General features: G+C 59.2%; 3 protein-coding genes across 3 annotated transcripts in view; all 3 read left to right on the top strand.

Moving 5' to 3' along the window:
* The window catches only part of LOC141949953 (protocadherin alpha-2-like), a 149,282-nt gene that overhangs the window by 23,934 nt on the left and 108,682 nt on the right, over nt 1–16,666 (top strand). The gene's annotated exons all lie outside the window — the stretch shown is intronic.
* On the top strand, nt 766–3,458 carry LOC141949918 (protocadherin alpha-3-like). The gene has a single exon (XM_074884084.1). The coding sequence runs from the start codon at nt 798–800 to the stop codon at nt 3,456–3,458; it is 2,661 nt and encodes an 886-aa protein (XP_074740185.1). The 5' UTR covers nt 766–797.
* Nucleotides 13,282–16,461, top strand: LOC141949919 (protocadherin alpha-3-like). Its single transcript, XM_074884085.1, has 3 exons — nt 13,282–15,928; nt 16,109–16,269; nt 16,375–16,461. The coding sequence occupies exons 1-3, from the start codon at nt 13,288–13,290 to the stop codon at nt 16,459–16,461; spliced, it is 2,889 nt and encodes a 962-aa protein (XP_074740186.1). The 5' UTR covers nt 13,282–13,287.

Consider the following 16,666-nt stretch of genomic DNA (forward strand, 5'->3'; position numbering starts at 1 on the left):
GACATTTGGGAAAGATTTTAGTAAAGAGAAGAACAGAAGAGACAAGGATGGAAGCAGAAGAGGAGGGTAGGCAAAACTGAAACAGGGGAAAGAAGGAAAGAGAAGGGGAAGAGAGAACAAGGGCGAGAACAATAAAATGTCAGAAGGAAATGCACATGGAAAGGAAAAAGAACGGAAGGACCGACACTATGCAAGTAAAAAGCAAGCCAGGAAGGAAGGAAGGACGATGACACGGAGGAGTGAGAATGGAACCGTAAAGGCGATGAGCGGCACGCACCGACCTGAGCTCTCGGCGCTGAACAGAGCTGGTCCCTGAGAGCCTCGGCCTTGGCTCGAGTCCCGCGCTCCGGCGCTGCTGCCCCGTCATTAGCGCCGATGGGTGCGACTCTGCTGGTCTCGGCCGCGGAGGCGGCGGCTGGTGAGCTGCGATCGGGGGGAAAGAAGAGAGAAGGGTGGAAAGAGAAGGGCAAGGGGCGGAGAGAGCGGGGGGCGGCAGGGCAAGACCGAGCAGGAGAAGGAAGAGAAGAGGAAGACGGGAGAGAAGAAGAGCGAAGAGAAGGAGGAGAGGGACGGTCGTGGAAAGAGACGAACCGTGTCGCATGAGGCGGCGGAGCAGCACACGGTGTCGCTGCAGGCTCAGAAACGGCGGCTCGGCTCGGGCGGCTCCGCCCCGGTGCGGCGGAGAGCCCGGCTGTGAGCGCGGGGGGGCGGCGCGGGGCGGGCAGGAGAGCTGGGGCGTGCGGGCGGCGGCGGGGAGCCGTGCGGGGCCCGGGCGGGTGCCGGCGGCGGCGGCGGCGATGGGCGTGTGCGGGGGCCCCGCGGTGCGGGTGCTGGTGCTGGCGGCGGCCTGGGCGCTGGGCGGCGGGCAGGTGCGCTACTCGGTGCCGGAGGAAGCCAAGGCCGGGACGGTGGTGGGCCGGCTGGCGCAGGACCTGGGCCTGGAGGCGGGCGAGGCGGAGGCGCGGCGGCTGCGGCTGGTGGCGCAGGGCCGGCGGGCGAGCGTGGAGGTGAGCGGGGCGAGCGGGGCGCTGGTGGTGAGCTCGCGGCTGGACCGGGAGGAGCTGTGCGGGAAGAGCGCGCCGTGCGCCCTGCGCCTGGAGGTGCTGGTGGAGCGGCCGCTGCGCGTCTTCCACGTGGAGCTGGAGGTCACCGACATCAACGACAACGCCCCGCTCTTCCCCGTTAACCAAGAAGCCTTTAACATCGCGGAACTGTCGCTACCGGGCTCTCGGTTCCCGCTGGAGGGCGCGTCGGATGCGGATATCGGGACGAACGCGCAGCTCTCCTACACCCTCAACCCCAGCGAGCACTTCAGTCTCGATCATCACGGGAATAATGACCAGAGCGCGTCTTTGGCTCTTGTTTTAACGAAACCGCTGGACCGCGAGACGGTGCCCGTGCACCGGCTGGTGGTGACGGCGAGTGACGGGGGCCGGCCGTCACTGACGGGGACGATGGAGCTGGTGGTGTCGGTGCTGGACGCCAACGACAACGCGCCCCAGTTCAACCAGTCGATGTATAAAGTGAAAGTCTTGGAGGGTTCAGAGGTCGGGAGTCTGTTAATCACGCTTAGTGCCACGGATTTGGACGAAGAAATCAATAGTGACATTATATATTTATTTAGTAGGCGTGCCGCTGCTCAAGTAAAAGAGATGTTCACTATTGACGAAAAAAACGGTGAAATCAGACTTCGAGGGGAATTAGACTACGAAGAAACGGATATTTACGAGATCACGGTAGAAGCGAGAGACAAGGGGACGCCGCCGCTGTCGGGTCACTGCAAGGTGGTGGTGGAGGTGCTGGACGTGAACGACAACGCGCCCGAGGTGTGGGTGACGTCGCTGTCGGTGCCGGTGGCGGAGGACGCGCCGGTGGGGACGGTGGTGGCGCTGCTGAGCGTGTCGGACCGGGACTCGGGGGCGAACGGGCGGGTGCGCTGCGCGGTGTGGCCGGCGGCGCCGTTCGGGCTGGTGGCGACGTTCGCGGGCTCGTACTCGCTGGTGCTGCGGGAGGCGCTGGACCGGGAGCGGGTGTCGGAGTACGAGGTGGAGGTGCGGGCGGAGGACGGCGGGGCGCCGCCGCTGCGCGCCAGGCGCGGGGTGCGGGTGCCGGTGTCGGACGTGAACGACAACGCGCCGGCGTTCGCGCAGGCCGTGTACACGGTGCTGGCGCGGGAGAACAACGCGGCGGGCGCGGAGCTGGCGCGGCTGTGGGCGCGGGACCCGGACGAGGCGGGCAACGGGCGCGTGAGCTACTCGGTGTGGGAGGGCGGCGGCGGGGGCGCGGCGGCGGGCGGCGGGTGGCGGGCGGCGTCGAGCTACGTGTCGGTGGACGCGGAGAGCGGGCGGCTGTGGGCGCTGCAGCCGCTGGACTACGAGGAGGTGCAGGTGCTGCAGTTCGAGGTGCGGGCGGTGGACGCGGGGGAGCCGCCGCTGTGCGGCAACGCCACGGTGCAGCTCTTCGTGGTGGACGAGAACGACAACGCGCCGGCGCTGCTGCCGGCAGCCGGCGGCGGGCCGGGGCCCGGGGCCGCGGGCTCGGCGGCGTCGGGGCCGGGCTCGGGGGCGTGGTGGGCGTGGGCGGCGTGGGGGGCGCCGGCGGGGCAGGTGGTGGCGAAGATCCGCGCGGTGGACGCGGACTCGGGCTACAACGCGTGGCTGCGCTACGAGCTGTGGGAGCCGCGGGGGAAGGGCCCGTTCCGCGTGGGGCTGTACAGCGGCGAGGTGAGCACGGCGCGGGCGCTGGAGGAGGCGGACGGCCCGCGGCAGAGGCTGGTGATCGTGGTGCGGGACCACGGGGAGCCGGCGCGCTCGGCCACGGCCACGCTGAGCGTGTCGCTGGTGGAGGGCGCCGAGGCGGCGCTGGCGGCCGCGGGCTCGTCCTCGTCGTCCTCGTCGGGGTCGGGGCTGCGGGCGGCGGAGGGCGGCCCGGCGGCGGCGGCGGCGGCGGCGGCGGCGACGAACGTGTGGCTGGTGGTGGCCATCTGCGCGGTGTCGAGCCTGTTCCTGCTGGCCGTGGTGCTGTACGGGGCGTCGCGGTGGGCGCCGCGGGCGGCCGTGCTGTCGGGGCCCGGGCCGGCGACGCTGGTGTGCGCCAGCGAAGTGGGGAGCTGGTCGTACTCGCAGCGGCAGAGCCGGAGCCTGTGCGTGGCGGACGGCGCGGGCAAGAGCGACCTGATGGTTTTCAGCCCCAACTTCCCGCCGCCGCCCGGCCCCGCGGCGAAGGAGACGCAGCCGGAGCCGCCCGCTCTGCTGGACACGGTCAGTGGCCCTCCCTCCTTCCCTCCCTCTCTCCCTCCCTCTCTCCCTGCCTCTCTCCGTCCGTCTGTCGCCTGCCGGCCCTTCCCCCGACGCCCCTTGCCCGCTGCCGCCCTTCTGGCGCGTCCCGTGGGCAGGCGCTGGTGGGAGCCGGGCTCATCCCGCGGGGCCTGCGGGCGGTGGGTGCGTGGCGGGGGCTGAAGGGTGGTGGTGGCACCTTTGCCTCTGCCCTCGCGTCCTCCCCGCAGCCCCGGGGCTCTTGCCGGGGCTGCGGGGGTGGGGGGTAAGTGAAGGTGTTGCCGCCGCCAGCAGCAGCAGCAGTTCCCGTCCTCCGCTGGGCTTTGCTGTTGTGGGTGGCAGTTGTCGTCCCGTTCAGTCAAGTCACTGCCGCTTGCGGGGAGAGGTGCCACGACGTGGGCTTTGGGGCTGCTCTTGCTTGCTGGTGTGTGGCATTTGCACCCGAGCTTGCTGAAGGAGTGCAGGACACACCAGCTGTGGTGGTGATGGTCCCCAGGCACTCTGTACTGTCTTGTTACCGGTGCTGAGTGGGCTGGTATCAGTTTTGGTTTCCTGTTGTTCCCTCTCCTCATCTCTCATCTCATTCTTTGATTCCCTCTGCATATCAGAAGAAGACAAGAATGGGAGATGATGTGTTTGTTTTGAGAACACATGTCCCAGAGTGGTGAATGGAGGATACCCAGAGGAGAGCATGAGGCACAGGAAGGGCACAGAATGTTCCTGCCCAGGATCCTTTCCCAGGCTCCAAGGTTCTGCAGTTGGAGGCCTTCTGGATCTTGAGATAGTGTGTGGTACTGAAATGCCCACAGAGTCTCTTGAGGTTATGAAGATCTTGCAGCAGAGGCAGTGCCTTGTGCTGCTGCCTGCCTGACGTAGGAATGTGTTGGTAAGGGGGGTGATGTTCAGACTTCTGAATCCTGTCTGATTGACCTTTTCCTTCTTGTCTTGAGAAAGGGGTTGTGGGAGGGTAGCGCTTTAGCCTGCTGTCCTTGTGTAGTGGTGGGCATCCATAGGAGCTTCTACAGCCATTGATGGTTCGTTGCTTCTCCTCAGGTGGGATTTGTAAGTGGATGGGTTGAGGGGGCCGGTGTAATCTGTGTGTGTTTGATCACGCACTTAATACCTTGTCCTCGTGTCCAGTGTTTCACCACTGTGGCCATGAAGTGTGAGCCGTTGTCACTTTGACTTCATTCAAGGATGATTGTCCTTTGACAAGATGTCATTTAAATGAGATGCTGGGGGATGTGGTGTAGGGGAGAACTTTGTAGAATAGGGCTGATGGTTGAAGTCGATGATCCCAAGGGTCTTTTCCAACCTGGATGATTTTGTGATTCTGTGATTGACCTTTTCCTTCTTGTTGTGAGAAAGGGGTTGTGGGAGGGTAGCGCTTCAGCCTGCTGTCCTTGTGTGGTGATGGGCATCCAGAGGAGCTTTTAAATCCATTGATGTTGCCATGACAGTTCGTTGCTCCTCCTCAGGTGGGATTTGTAAGTGGATGGATTGAGGGGGCCGGTGTAATCTGTGTGTGTTTGATCACGCACATAGTACCTTCTCTTCGTGTCCAGTGTTTCACCACTGTGGCCATGAAATGTGAGCCGTTGTCACTTTGAGTTCATTGAGGAATGGGCAACATACTAAACCATCCTCGCAGAAGAATGTTTGGTCTCCAGTAGCTGTGCTAACAGCTGTGGCCATAGTTAATCCTGACACCACCTCTACTCCTACCAAGATATGTCTCCTTCCATGAGGTGTCTTCAAAGGACCGATATAACCAACTTGCCAGGTGCTCCAGGGCCCCTTGCCTTGTTTGATATGCTGGGCCGGCGCTTGATTTGGATGATTAGCCTTAAGCCTCATTCGACATTGTGGACAAGCCTTAAGAACTGCTTCACATGTTCTCATGACACAGGCCGTCCCCGGGAGCGACACCCATAACAGATCTAATTTCCCTGAGTGGCCTCGCTTAATATGTAGCCCCTCAGCCAGCGGATCTAAATCTTCTTTATCACTGTCAAGTACCCTAATTTGGGCCAAGTGATCTACCCGTTGCTTCCATGTTGCAGCGAGGGTCCCATGTCTTGCATGGCCCTTTATCCACCCCACCTTTAGGGGTTGTGACTGACCTGTTTCTAACAACTGCTGCCAGTCCTTGGCCCTCCAAACCTCTGTTCGGCCCACTTCCCCCCGAGCAGATTCCCACAGCATATCCACTCTGTAGCACCCTTATAAGTTGCGCAGGCGTTGGTGTAAATCACAGCGGCACCATTCTCTGCCACCAGCAAGAGGGCACGCAACTCTCGTGCCTGCGCGCTCTGTTCTCCCTCCTCTGTGTTCTTTTTACTGTACCAGTTTCCAAGGCTGTTGCTTTATATTGCCATTTTAATCCCACTCGGCAGGTGGAGGCCTCAGTAAAGCACACTCCTTGTGTCCCTGAACCTGCAGTCAGTTCAGGTGCCTCCTTGACTGGGGAAGGTTTACAGGGTTGGCCTAACAAACCCAAATCTGGGTTTATAGGCTGTTGCAGCTTGGAGATTTTGACTGGACCCTCTCTTAATGGCAGTAACCGACTATCTCCCTCTAAATAAGCATGCCGTGGCGGCCTGGGCCACCCCTCAAACTTAAAAGAAGAAAATACCCTACAATATCCTGCATGGTACGCAACCTCTCTGCTTCCTTAACTGCTGTTTCCTTAAACGAAGTGGAAGAAAATAGCAAAGATCTAGCTGGTCCCCACGGTCCCTTTGGAAACACACCGCAAAAGGAGGCATGTTCTGCAAATCCCCACTCCACCCTCAACGGATCCTGTGGGTATAAGGGCCGCAACTTCTGGCAGGTCTTAAGTTCCTCCTTTAAAATACTCAGGGCCTCTGTATGTTGTGGAGTCCAGTCCCACTCTCTCTTTTCAAAGCAGAACATATAAAGGACGAGCAATCACCGACAACCCCAGTATATGCTTTCTCCAGTAACCCAACGTAATGGCCTCAAGGTGCGCCAGGGAAGGTTCAGACTGGATATTAGGAAGTATTTCTTTTCAGAACGGGTAGTCAGGTGTTGGAATGGGCTGCCCAGGGAGGTGGAGGAGTCCCCATCCCTGGAGGTATTTAAGAGTCAGTTTCACATAGCACTTAGGGATATGGTGTAGTTGAGAACTGTCAATGTTCGGCTAATGGTTGGACTAGATGATCTTCAAGGTCTTTTCCAAACTAGACGATTCTGTGATTCTGTGATTCTGTACCTAGCAGGTGCTGTAATTCTGCCTTATTACCTGGAATTTGCCCCTTTTCAATAGCTGATAGGGTATCATCAGGTACTGCAACTGCTCCAGCCACCCACCAAGCTCCTAAAATGTAATTGCTTGCCCAGGACCTTGACATTTAGAGGGCAGAATATCTAGTCCCTTCTTAGTTAACAGGTCCCAGATGGTTTCAGCCACTTGCCCTACCTGTTCTTTACTATCTCCACCAACCAAAATGTCATCTGTATACAGATATATATGGACACCCAACGGCATCTCCACCGTGTCGAGAAGTTTGGCCAAAGCGTTCTGAGCAGTAGTGGGGGAATGTTTATATCCTTGTGGGAGGCAATTAAAGGTGTATTGTGTCCCTTCCCAAGTAAAGGCAAATTGGGGCTTATCCTCGTCCCTTAGGGGAATCATAGAAAACGTCTTTAACCTCTACAGCAGCCATCCATGGGCGAGCTGCTGCCTGTATTGCTGTTACTAGTGATGTTATATTTGGGACAGCAGCTGTTAAAGGTGGGGTGTAGCTACTCAATCTCCAGTAGTCGATCATTAGCCATCACCGCCCATCTGGATTACAGACTGGCCAAACTGGAGAACTGTAAGGGGAATGGGTGCGACTTATAAACACTCTTTTCTCAAGATCTGTAATTACCTCTAAAATACCACTTTGGCAGCAGTTGGCAATGGATATTGAGAGACACGGGTTACTTTAGATTGTGGCAGTAAAGGAGCAACCTGCAAAATTCTTACAGGAGTCACCCCTGTTCCTCTTCCTCCAAAACTCCACACTCTACCATGTGGTAAATACAATTTTTTAACTGCCAACACATCAAACCCGAATAAATTTCCCTTTATAAGGGCTTAAAGCCAACCCCACAGCTGTCATCCTCTTTTCCCCTGGTAAGATTCCCTTGTAAGATTTCCATCTGAGATTACTGAAGCATTGCCAAACACGAAGGGTGAGCTGCGGAGAGTCTGCTGGACACCGTCCATGCGATACCAGCTGTATGTACTTCTGTGGTGCCATCATTGATGAAAGGGCCCACAAAAGCTGGACTGAAAGGAAACGGTGGCATGTTCATGGAGGTGAATGTGTCAGTGGCAGTGAGTAGGGCCTGGGCATCTCCTGATGTGAAGGGTGACCTGGAGCAGTGGGAAGAGTTCCCTGACGGAAGTGGAAATGTTTGGGAAGAGCATGGGCCATGACATAAACCAAGAATGAGAGATGATGTGCTTGTGTTGAGAATGCGTGTCGCAGACTGTGGAATGGAGGATGCCTGGAGGAAAGCATGAGGCAGGATGGGCAGAGAGTGTTCCTTTGCAAGACCCTTTCCCAGGCTCTAAGGTGCAGACTTGGAGACCTCCTGGATTTGGAGAAGGTTACATGGTATTGAAATGTCTACAATGTCCTTTGAGGTTATGAAGATCTCCACCAGAGACAGTCCCTCGTGCTGCTACGTGGTTGCCATAGGGAATGTCCTGGTAAGAGGAGATGAGATGCAGAGTGATGGCCATTGTCTGATGAACCATTTCCCGCTGGTTTTGAGAAGAGTGTTGTGGGCGGGCAGTGCTTCAGCCCGCTGTCCTTGTGTAGTGGTGGGCATCCATAGCAGCTTCCACATGCGTTGATGTTGCCGTGATGGTTCCTTGCTCCTCCTTGGGCAGGATTTGTAAGCGGGTGCGAGGAGGAGGTGGGTGTAATCTGTGTGTGCTTGATTTCCCCTCCTTCTGCACTTGCACAGTCGGCCTCGGCAGAGATGGTGTGTCCCCTTGTCATGCTTAACTCCGATATGTGCACGTTGGTGCCAAATCCTTCACAGCAGCCCAGCTCTGGTTTTCTGTGGTACAAATTCCCCCACCCAGTTGACATCGTGGGTGCGCTGGTGCTTCAGCGTTTGGTGTGGTTGTCCTGAAGAATGAAACCGGTGTGGACTGGGATCAGAGCTATGTCATGGTTTGAGCCCAGAGGGAAACTGAGCACCAGGCAGCTGTTCACTCAGCCCTTCCCCCTCAGGATTGGGAAGGAGGAAATAAAGTGAAAGGCTCGGGAATTGGGATAAAGACAGAGAGGGCTGACTCAACCATTATGGTTACAGGCAAAAGGCAGACTCGTTAGGGGAAGAAAAACCATCACTTGAATTCAAACACTAACAATGACAACACTTAACAGAGAGAGTGGGACAGTGAAAAGCATTAACACATCTTAAAGAACACCTTCTTCACCCCTCCCTTCTTCTTGGGCTCAGTTTTGGTCCCGACCTCTCTACCTTCTCCCCGCCAGTGGCACAGGGGGCAGGGAATGGGGGGGTTACAGCCAGTCCGCCACTCCTCCCTCCTCAGAGGGCAGAAACCTCACATTCCCCTGCTCGTGCGTGGTGTCTCTCTCACAGAAGACAGTGTTCTGTGAGGTTTCTCCAACATGATTTGATACAAGGAAACGCTCACCTTCTTTGCAATGTATTTACTTATAGCAACTTATAATGATTTCTGAGTATTGCTTAATAATCCTGCTTGCCCTGAGTGCTCTGTGGAAGCTCACCAAGGACTACTGTGTTCATCAAAACAAAGCAGTTTTCTGTGGAATCTTACCAAGAATTACCATGTTCGGCAAAAATATGCTTCTTGTGCTTGGAAAGCAGATGTGCTCTAACTAGTTTAGTCTTGGTAATGAATAAGATAGCCATATATGGACGGTCGAAATGGATACACTGGTACTTTTAGATAAGATCGAATGAGTAAACTGGCTGAAAACACTCTTGTTATTCAAGAAATTGGCTGAGAGAATCTGCACATGCTCCAAGGAAAAGTACAAGGTGAGGAGGACTGTGAGCCTTCCTCCAACAGACCCCGGAGATGGCCCCCAGGAGGCAACATGCAGGTGCAAAGAGAGTATAAACTGCTGACACCAGCCTCTAGAGCTAACCCAGCCTCACTCATGCATGTGGATATTTGTATTATGTAATCAATGAATATGTATATGCACACTCGATAAGGTTTTGGTAAAATGTGCTGGGGGGGTGCAAGCTTTGTGGAGAAATCCCCTTGCACCCGGTGCCGGAGTAACCATACCTGCTGTATAACTCTCTGAGTGTAGAGTCTGTTTCCACAAATCGGAGTCCTTCCCAGGCCGCAGGCAGATCTCTGCTCCACCGTGGACCTTCATGGGTGGCAGGGGGGGGCCCTGCTTCTCACCCCAGGATACAGGGGGGGTGTCTCTGCACTGGCTCACCTCCCCCCTTCCTCCTCCTTTCTTCATCTGACCTCGGTGTTCACACAGGTGTCCTTCTCACAACTCTTCCTCACACATTCCCTTCCTTAAATATGTTATTAGAGAGGCACAGCCACCATCGCTAATCGGCTCAGCCTTGGCCAGAGGCCGGTCTGAATTGGAGCCAGGGGAGCTTCGAGAAGCTTCTCAAAGGGGCCACCGCTGTTGCAGCCTCTGCTGCTATCAAACACCCGGCACACACACAAACCCAGCACAAGCTGTCCCAACTCCCATCACAGAATCGTTAAGACCTCTGCTGTGCAGCTCTGTGGTGTTTCCATCTGAGATTGCTGAAGAGGCACAAGGCATTCGTGGTGGAGTTCCAGCAGCTGGGAAGAGCCTGCCAGTCACTGTGTGGCTTTGCATCCCTCCATATGTTCTTTGTGCCAGTCGTGAGGGAAGGTGAGCACGTGCGAAGGCCTGGGTCATGCTCAGTGTGGGCTTTAGTGCTGGGGCTTGGTGTTGTGGTGGAGAAATGTGTGGGTACTGTGGCCGCGATCCTCCGAGTGGCACGGAGTAGGGCTTGGGGCAATCAGGGGGAGGGTGACTTTGAGTGGGGAAGCGTCTTTCCTGAGGAAATGGAGATGCTGTGTAGAACATGGAGTGTGTCACTGGGGAAGAACTGGAGGATGTGTGCTCAGCTGTGGAGATGCCGTTTCCCAGGGCTTGGGATAGAGGATTGCAGTAGAAAGCCTTGGGAAGACGCCCGACGCACCGTGCTGCTTGCCTGGGATCCTCTCAGGACCTCCACAAGCGCTGCATGTCCTCGTGCCTTGGTGTTCTCTGTACGGTTCCTGTCAGATGAGCAGACATCTGCCATACTCAGCTTGGAGCCCTCCCCTTGGCTGGGGAATGGTGTTGGTCAAACCGAAGCTTTTCCAAATTTCAATCACATTTGGCCAGCCTTCTCTGAGCCTCTCCGTGGCTACCTCTCTGCTCTTAGTCCTGCTACGGAGAGGAACAAGTGTTGTCTGTATCGAACATATTATCAAAACTTGTGTTTCAACATAGCAGAATGGGATCCTTTGTTTTTCTTCTCTCCTCTTACCAAAAACTTCCATCCTTTTTTTTTTTTTTTTTTTTTTCCCCCTTTTCTCACATTGGTAACGTGGATGAAATGCAGACTGCTGAATTTTGGCAGCTGTTGGGTGTCAGAGTTTCGGGCAGTTGTCCATCAGTGTGGGGAATGGCTTTTCGAGTCTCCTGAGCTGAGGTTGACGTTGAGAGAACATCCTTAGCTTTGAGGTGTCCCTCCTGCTTCCCCTGTGACAGAAGTGCATGAGGGGGCAGTGCACACTGTCCAGGGTTTTCAAAGCTTTTGAAGAACATGAGTAATATTTTTCTGTCCAGCTTCCCCCGAAATTGCTGATAAAGTTAAGGGAGCATGTCCCTTAAAACCAATTCCCCTCCCCTGAAAATGTTTCATTTCTGAAGAAGCACCCAGTGATGCTCCAGGTAAGTCGCTCACACCTACAGTGGATGTGTTTGAGAGACAGATGTGCTTTTGTTCCTGCTCAGCTGCGGCATTTCCCTGTTGGATCGAGCGAAGGTTGCCTGGGTTGTAATGCCTGTAGGGTTGGAGCAGCAAAGCACCACTGCCTGCTCTCGTTCCTCTGCTGCTGCTTCCAGGCACGGTGGGAGCAGACGGCAGCCGGGACAGGTGGAGGAGGGACCTTAATGCGTTTCTGGGAGTGGATGTGTTGGGCATCCAGAAGATGTTCTCAGTGGGGAGCTGTGGTTGCCTCGTGCTTTGTGAACCTTCCTGGAGGGTTGTCGTGTGGGGCTGTGATGGGTTTGAGTTCCCAACTGAGAGACTCCCCTCGGCTGTTGGGACTGTTTGGCTCCTGTTTTATTGGATGTTGAAGTACCTGGGTCTTGGGCTTGTGTTTCAGAGGGTGGTGGATTGTGTTCTGATGTCACGGAGCTGTTCTTTGCCATGTGATTGCCTTGCTGTGTTATCTGCCGGGTCCCGGAGAGGACTGGAGGCTGAGGAGTGTGGCCTTCATCCCGAGGGGACGGGAAGTTGCAGGTGCATGGACCGTAGGAAGGTGCTAGGGAAGAGGAACGAGAGCTCTTGCCAAAGGGCGTGTCCCTCCTTCATGGTGAGTGTCGTGCAGCTATTTTTAAAAACATTTTGGTAAAGGAAGAAATGAAGAGACAAGGATGGAAGCAGAGGAGAAGGAGAGACAAAGAAAGGTCAGAGCGGGGCAAAAAGAAAAAGGCAGAGAGAAAGGAAGAGAGGAAAGAAGAGAGAAGAGAAAGGAGGAAAGAAGGAGTAAAAAAAAAGGAAAGGAAGGACTCCTTGCAATCAAACAAGCAAGAAGAGATGATTGAGGAAGATTCCCAGCATGCACTGATGTTATCTCGAGATGCTGAATGGAGTTGAGGAACTCGGCATCCTCGGTACTGCGGGGCACTCTGCAAGGCTTGGTGAGGGGGGGTGAGGAAGAGGAAGGAGAGCTCTTTCCACGGGACATGTCCATGCTTCATTGCGAGCATGGTGTAGATATTTGGGAAAGATTTTGATAAATAAGAAGAACAGAGGAGACAAAGATGGAAACAGAAGAGGAGGGTAGGCAAAACTGAAACAGGGGAAAGAAGGAAAGAGAAGGGGAAGAGAGAAAAAGGGTGAGTAAAATAAAATGTCAGAAGGAAATGCACATGGAAAGGAAAAAGAGCGGAAGGACCGACACTATGCAAGTAAAAAGCAAGCCAGGAAGGAAGGGAGGAAGATGACACAGAGGAGAAAGAAAGAAATCGTAAAGGGACGACACGCACCGACCTGAGCTCTCGGCGCTGAACAGAGCTGGTCCCTGAGAGCCTCGGCCTTGGCTCGAGTCCCGCGCTCCGGCGCTGCTGCCCCGTCATTAGCGCCGATGGGTGCGACTCTGCTGGTCTCGGCCGCGGAGGCGGCGGCTGGTGAGCTGCGATCGGGGGGAAAGAAGAGAGAAGGGTGGAAAGAGAAGGGCAAGGGGCGGAGAGAGCGGGGGGCGGCAGGGCAAGCCCGAGCAGGAGAAGGAAGAGAAGAGGAAGACGGGAGAGAAGAAAGAGCGAAGAGAAGGAGGAGAGGGACGGTCGTGGAAAGAGACGAACCGAGTCGGAAGAGAAAGGAAGAAACGGTCAGGAAAAGGGAGCGGGAGGCGGCAAGAGGAAAGCGGGCGAGGGCGAGCGAGGGCTGTGTGCAAGCAGAGAGCGCTGCAGGAGGAGAAAGCAAGAGCGAAGGAGCGGGCAGAAGGGCGGTCAGGGCCGGGAGAGGGGCTGAGCAGGTCGGGGCCGGCGGCGCGGGCGCTCGTGGGCAGCGCGTGAGGCGGCGGAGCAGCACACGGTGTCGCTGCAGGCTCAGAAACGGCGGCTCGGCTCGGGCGGCTCCGCCCCGGTGCGGCGGAGAGCCCGGCTGTGAGCGCGGGGGGGCGGCGCGGGGCGGGCAGGAGAGCCGGGGCGTGCGGTCGGCGGCGGGGAGCCGTGCGGGGCCCGGGCGGGTGCCGGCGGCGGCGGCGGCGATGGGCGTGTGCGGGGCGCCCGCGGTGCGGGTGCTGGTGCTGGCGGCGGCCTGGGCGCTGGGCGGCGGGCAGGTGCGCTACTCGGTGCCGGAGGAAGCCAAGGCCGGGACGGTGGTGGGCCGGCTGGCGCAGGACCTGGGCCTGGAGGCGGGCGAGGCGGAGGCGCGGCGGCTGCGGCTGGTGGCGCAGGGCCGGCGGGCGAGCGTGGAGGTGAGCGGGGCGAGCGGGGCGCTGGTGGTGAGCTCGCGGCTGGACCGGGAGGAGCTGTGCGGGAAGAGCGCGCCGTGCGCCCTGCGCCTGGAGGTGCTGGTGGAGCGGCCGCTGCGCGTCTTCCACGTGGAGCTGGAGGTCACCGACATCAACGACAACGCCCCGCTCTTCCCCGCCGCCCGCAGAAACCTCAGCATCGCGGAACTGTCGCTGCCGGGCTCTCGGTTCCCGCTGGAGGGCGCGTCGGATGCGGATATCGGGGCCAACGCGCAGCTCTCCTACACCCTCAGCCCCAGCGAGCACTTTACGCTCGATGTTAAAACCGCTGATGAAAATAGGAAAACCCTGTTTCTTGTGGTCGCGAAAGCGCTGGACCGCGAGACGGTGCCCGTGCACCGGCTGGTGGTGACGGCGAGTGACGGGGGCCGGCCGTCGCTGACAGGCACGATGGAGCTGGTGGTGTCGGTGCTGGACGCCAACGACAACGCGCCCCAGTTCAACCAGTCGGTGTATAAAGTGCAGCTGCCGGAGAGCGCTGCAGAGGGGACGCTCGTGGCGCGGGTGAACGCCACGGACCCAGATGAGGGTGTCAATCAGGACTTTTCCTACAGCATCGTGAGTTCGGTTCCTGCTGGTAGCAGGAATCTATTCAGCATTGACCCCAAGACGGGCGAGATCAGACTGACGGGCTTTTTGGACTTCGAAGAATTCCGTTTACACGAGGTGCAAATCGAAGCGAGAGACAGAGGCTCCCCTCCCTTATCGGGGCACTGCAGCGTGGAGCTGGAGGTGCTGGACGTGAACGACAACGCGCCCGAGGTGTGGGTGACGTCGCTGTCGGTGCCGGTGGCGGAGGACGCGCCGGTGGGGACGGTGGTGGCGCTGCTGAGCGTGTCGGACCGGGACTCGGGGGCGAACGGGCGGGTGCGCTGCGCGGTGTGGCCGGCGGCGCCGTTCGGGCTGGTGGCGACGTTCGCGGGCTCGTACTCGCTGGTGCTGCGGGAGGCGCTGGACCGGGAGCGGGTGTCGGAGTACGAGGTGGAGGTGCGGGCGGAGGACGGCGGGGCGCCGCCGCTGCGCGCCAGGCGCGGGGTGCGGGTGCCGGTGTCGGACGTGAACGACAACGCGCCGGCGTTCGCGCAGGCCGTGTACACGGTGCTGGCGCGGGAGAACAACGCGGCGGGCGCGGAGCTGGCGCGGCTGTGGGCGCGGGACCCGGACGAGGCGGGCAACGGGCGCGTGAGCTACTCGGTGTGGGAGGGCGGCGGCGGGGGCGCGGCGGCGGGCGGCGGGTGGCGGGCGGCGTCGAGCTACGTGTCGGTGGACGCGGAGAGCGGGCGGCTGTGGGCGCTGCAGCCGCTGGACTACGAGGAGGTGCAGGTGCTGCAGTTCGAGGTGCGGGCGGTGGACGCGGGGGAGCCGCCGCTGTGCGGCAACGCCACGGTGCAGCTCTTCGTGGTGGACGAGAACGACAACGCGCCGGCGCTGCTGCCGGCAGCCGGCGGCGGGCCGGGGCCCGGGGCCGCGGGCTCGGCGGCGTCGGGGCCGGGCTCGGGGGCGTGGTGGGCGTGGGCGGCGTGGGGGGCGCCGGCGGGGCAGGTGGTGGCGAAGATCCGCGCGGTGGACGCGGACTCGGGCTACAACGCGTGGCTGCGCTACGAGCTGTGGGAGCCGCGGGGGAAGGGCCCGTTCCGCGTGGGGCTGTACAGCGGCGAGGTGAGCACGGCGCGGGCGCTGGAGGAGGCGGACGGCCCGCGGCAGAGGCTGGTGATCGTGGTGCGGGACCACGGGGAGCCGGCGCGCTCGGCCACGGCCACGCTGAGCGTGTCGCTGGTGGAGGGCGCCGAGGCGGCGCTGGCGGCCGCGGGCTCGTCCTCGTCGTCCTCGTCGGGGTCGGGGCTGCGGGCGGCGGAGGGCGGCCCGGCGGCGGCGGCGGCAGCGGCGACGAACGTGTGGCTGGTGGTGGCCATCTGCGCGGTGTCGAGCCTGTTCCTGCTGGCCGTGGTGCTGTACGGGGCGTCGCGGTGGGCGCCGCGGGCGGCCGTGCTGTCGGGGCCCGGGCCGGCGACGCTGGTGTGCGCCAGCGAAGTGGGGAGCTGGTCGTACTCGCAGCGGCAGAGCCGGAGCCTGTGCGTGGCGGACGGCGCGGGCAAGAGCGACCTGATGGTTTTCAGCCCCAACTTCCCGCCGCCGCCCGGCCCCGCGGCGAAGGAGACGCAGCCGGAGCCGCCCGCTCTGCTGGACACGGTCAGTGGCCCTCCCTCCTTCCCTCTCTCCTTCCCTCTCTCCCTGCCTCCCTCTTTCCCTCCGTCCGTCTGTCGCCTGCCGGCCCTTCCCCCGACGCCCCTTGCCCGCTGCCGCCCTTCTGGCGCGTCCCGTGGGCAGGCGCTGGTGGGAGCCGGGCTCATCCCGCGGGGCCTGCGGGCGGTGGGTGCGTGGCGGGGGCTGAAGGGTGGTGGTGGCACCTTTGCCTCTGCCCTCGCGTCCTCCCCGCAGCCCCGGGGCTCTTGCCGGGGCTGCGGGGGTGGGGGGTAAGTGAAGGTGTTGCCGCCGCCAGCAGCAGCAGCAGCAGTTCCCGTCCTCCGCTGGGCTTTGCTGTTGTGGGTGGCAGTTGTCGTCCCGTTCAGTCAAGTCACTGCCGCTTGCGGGGAGAGGTGCCACGACGTGGGCTTTGGGGCCGCTCTTGCTTGCTGGTGTGTGGCATTTGCCCCCGAGCTTGCTGAAGGAATGCAGGACACACCGGCTGTGGTGGTGATGGTCCCCAGGCACTCTGTACTGTCTTGTTACCGGTGCTGAGTGGGCTGGTATCAGTTTTGGTTTCCTGTTGTTCCCTCTCCTCATCTCTCATCTCATTCTTTGATTCCCTCTGCATATCAGAAGAAGACAAGAACGGGAGATGATGTGTTTGTCTTGAGAACTTATGTCCCTAAGTGTGGAATAGAGGTTGCCCAGAGAAAAGCCTGAGGCAGGAGGGGCACAGAATATTCCTGCCGAGGATCCTTTCCCAGGCTCCAAGGTTCTGCAGTTGGAGGCCTTCTGGACCTTGAGGTAGTGTGTGGTACTGAAATGCCCACAGAGTCTTTTGAGGTTATGAAGATCTTGCAGCAGAGCAGTCCCTTGTGCTGCTGCCTGCCTGACGTAGGAATGTGTTGGTAAGGGGGGTGATGTT

Source organism: Strix uralensis, chromosome 14 (genome assembly GCF_047716275.1).
Source record: "Strix uralensis isolate ZFMK-TIS-50842 chromosome 14, bStrUra1, whole genome shotgun sequence".
Classification (NCBI taxonomy): domain Eukaryota; kingdom Metazoa; phylum Chordata; class Aves; order Strigiformes; family Strigidae; genus Strix; species Strix uralensis.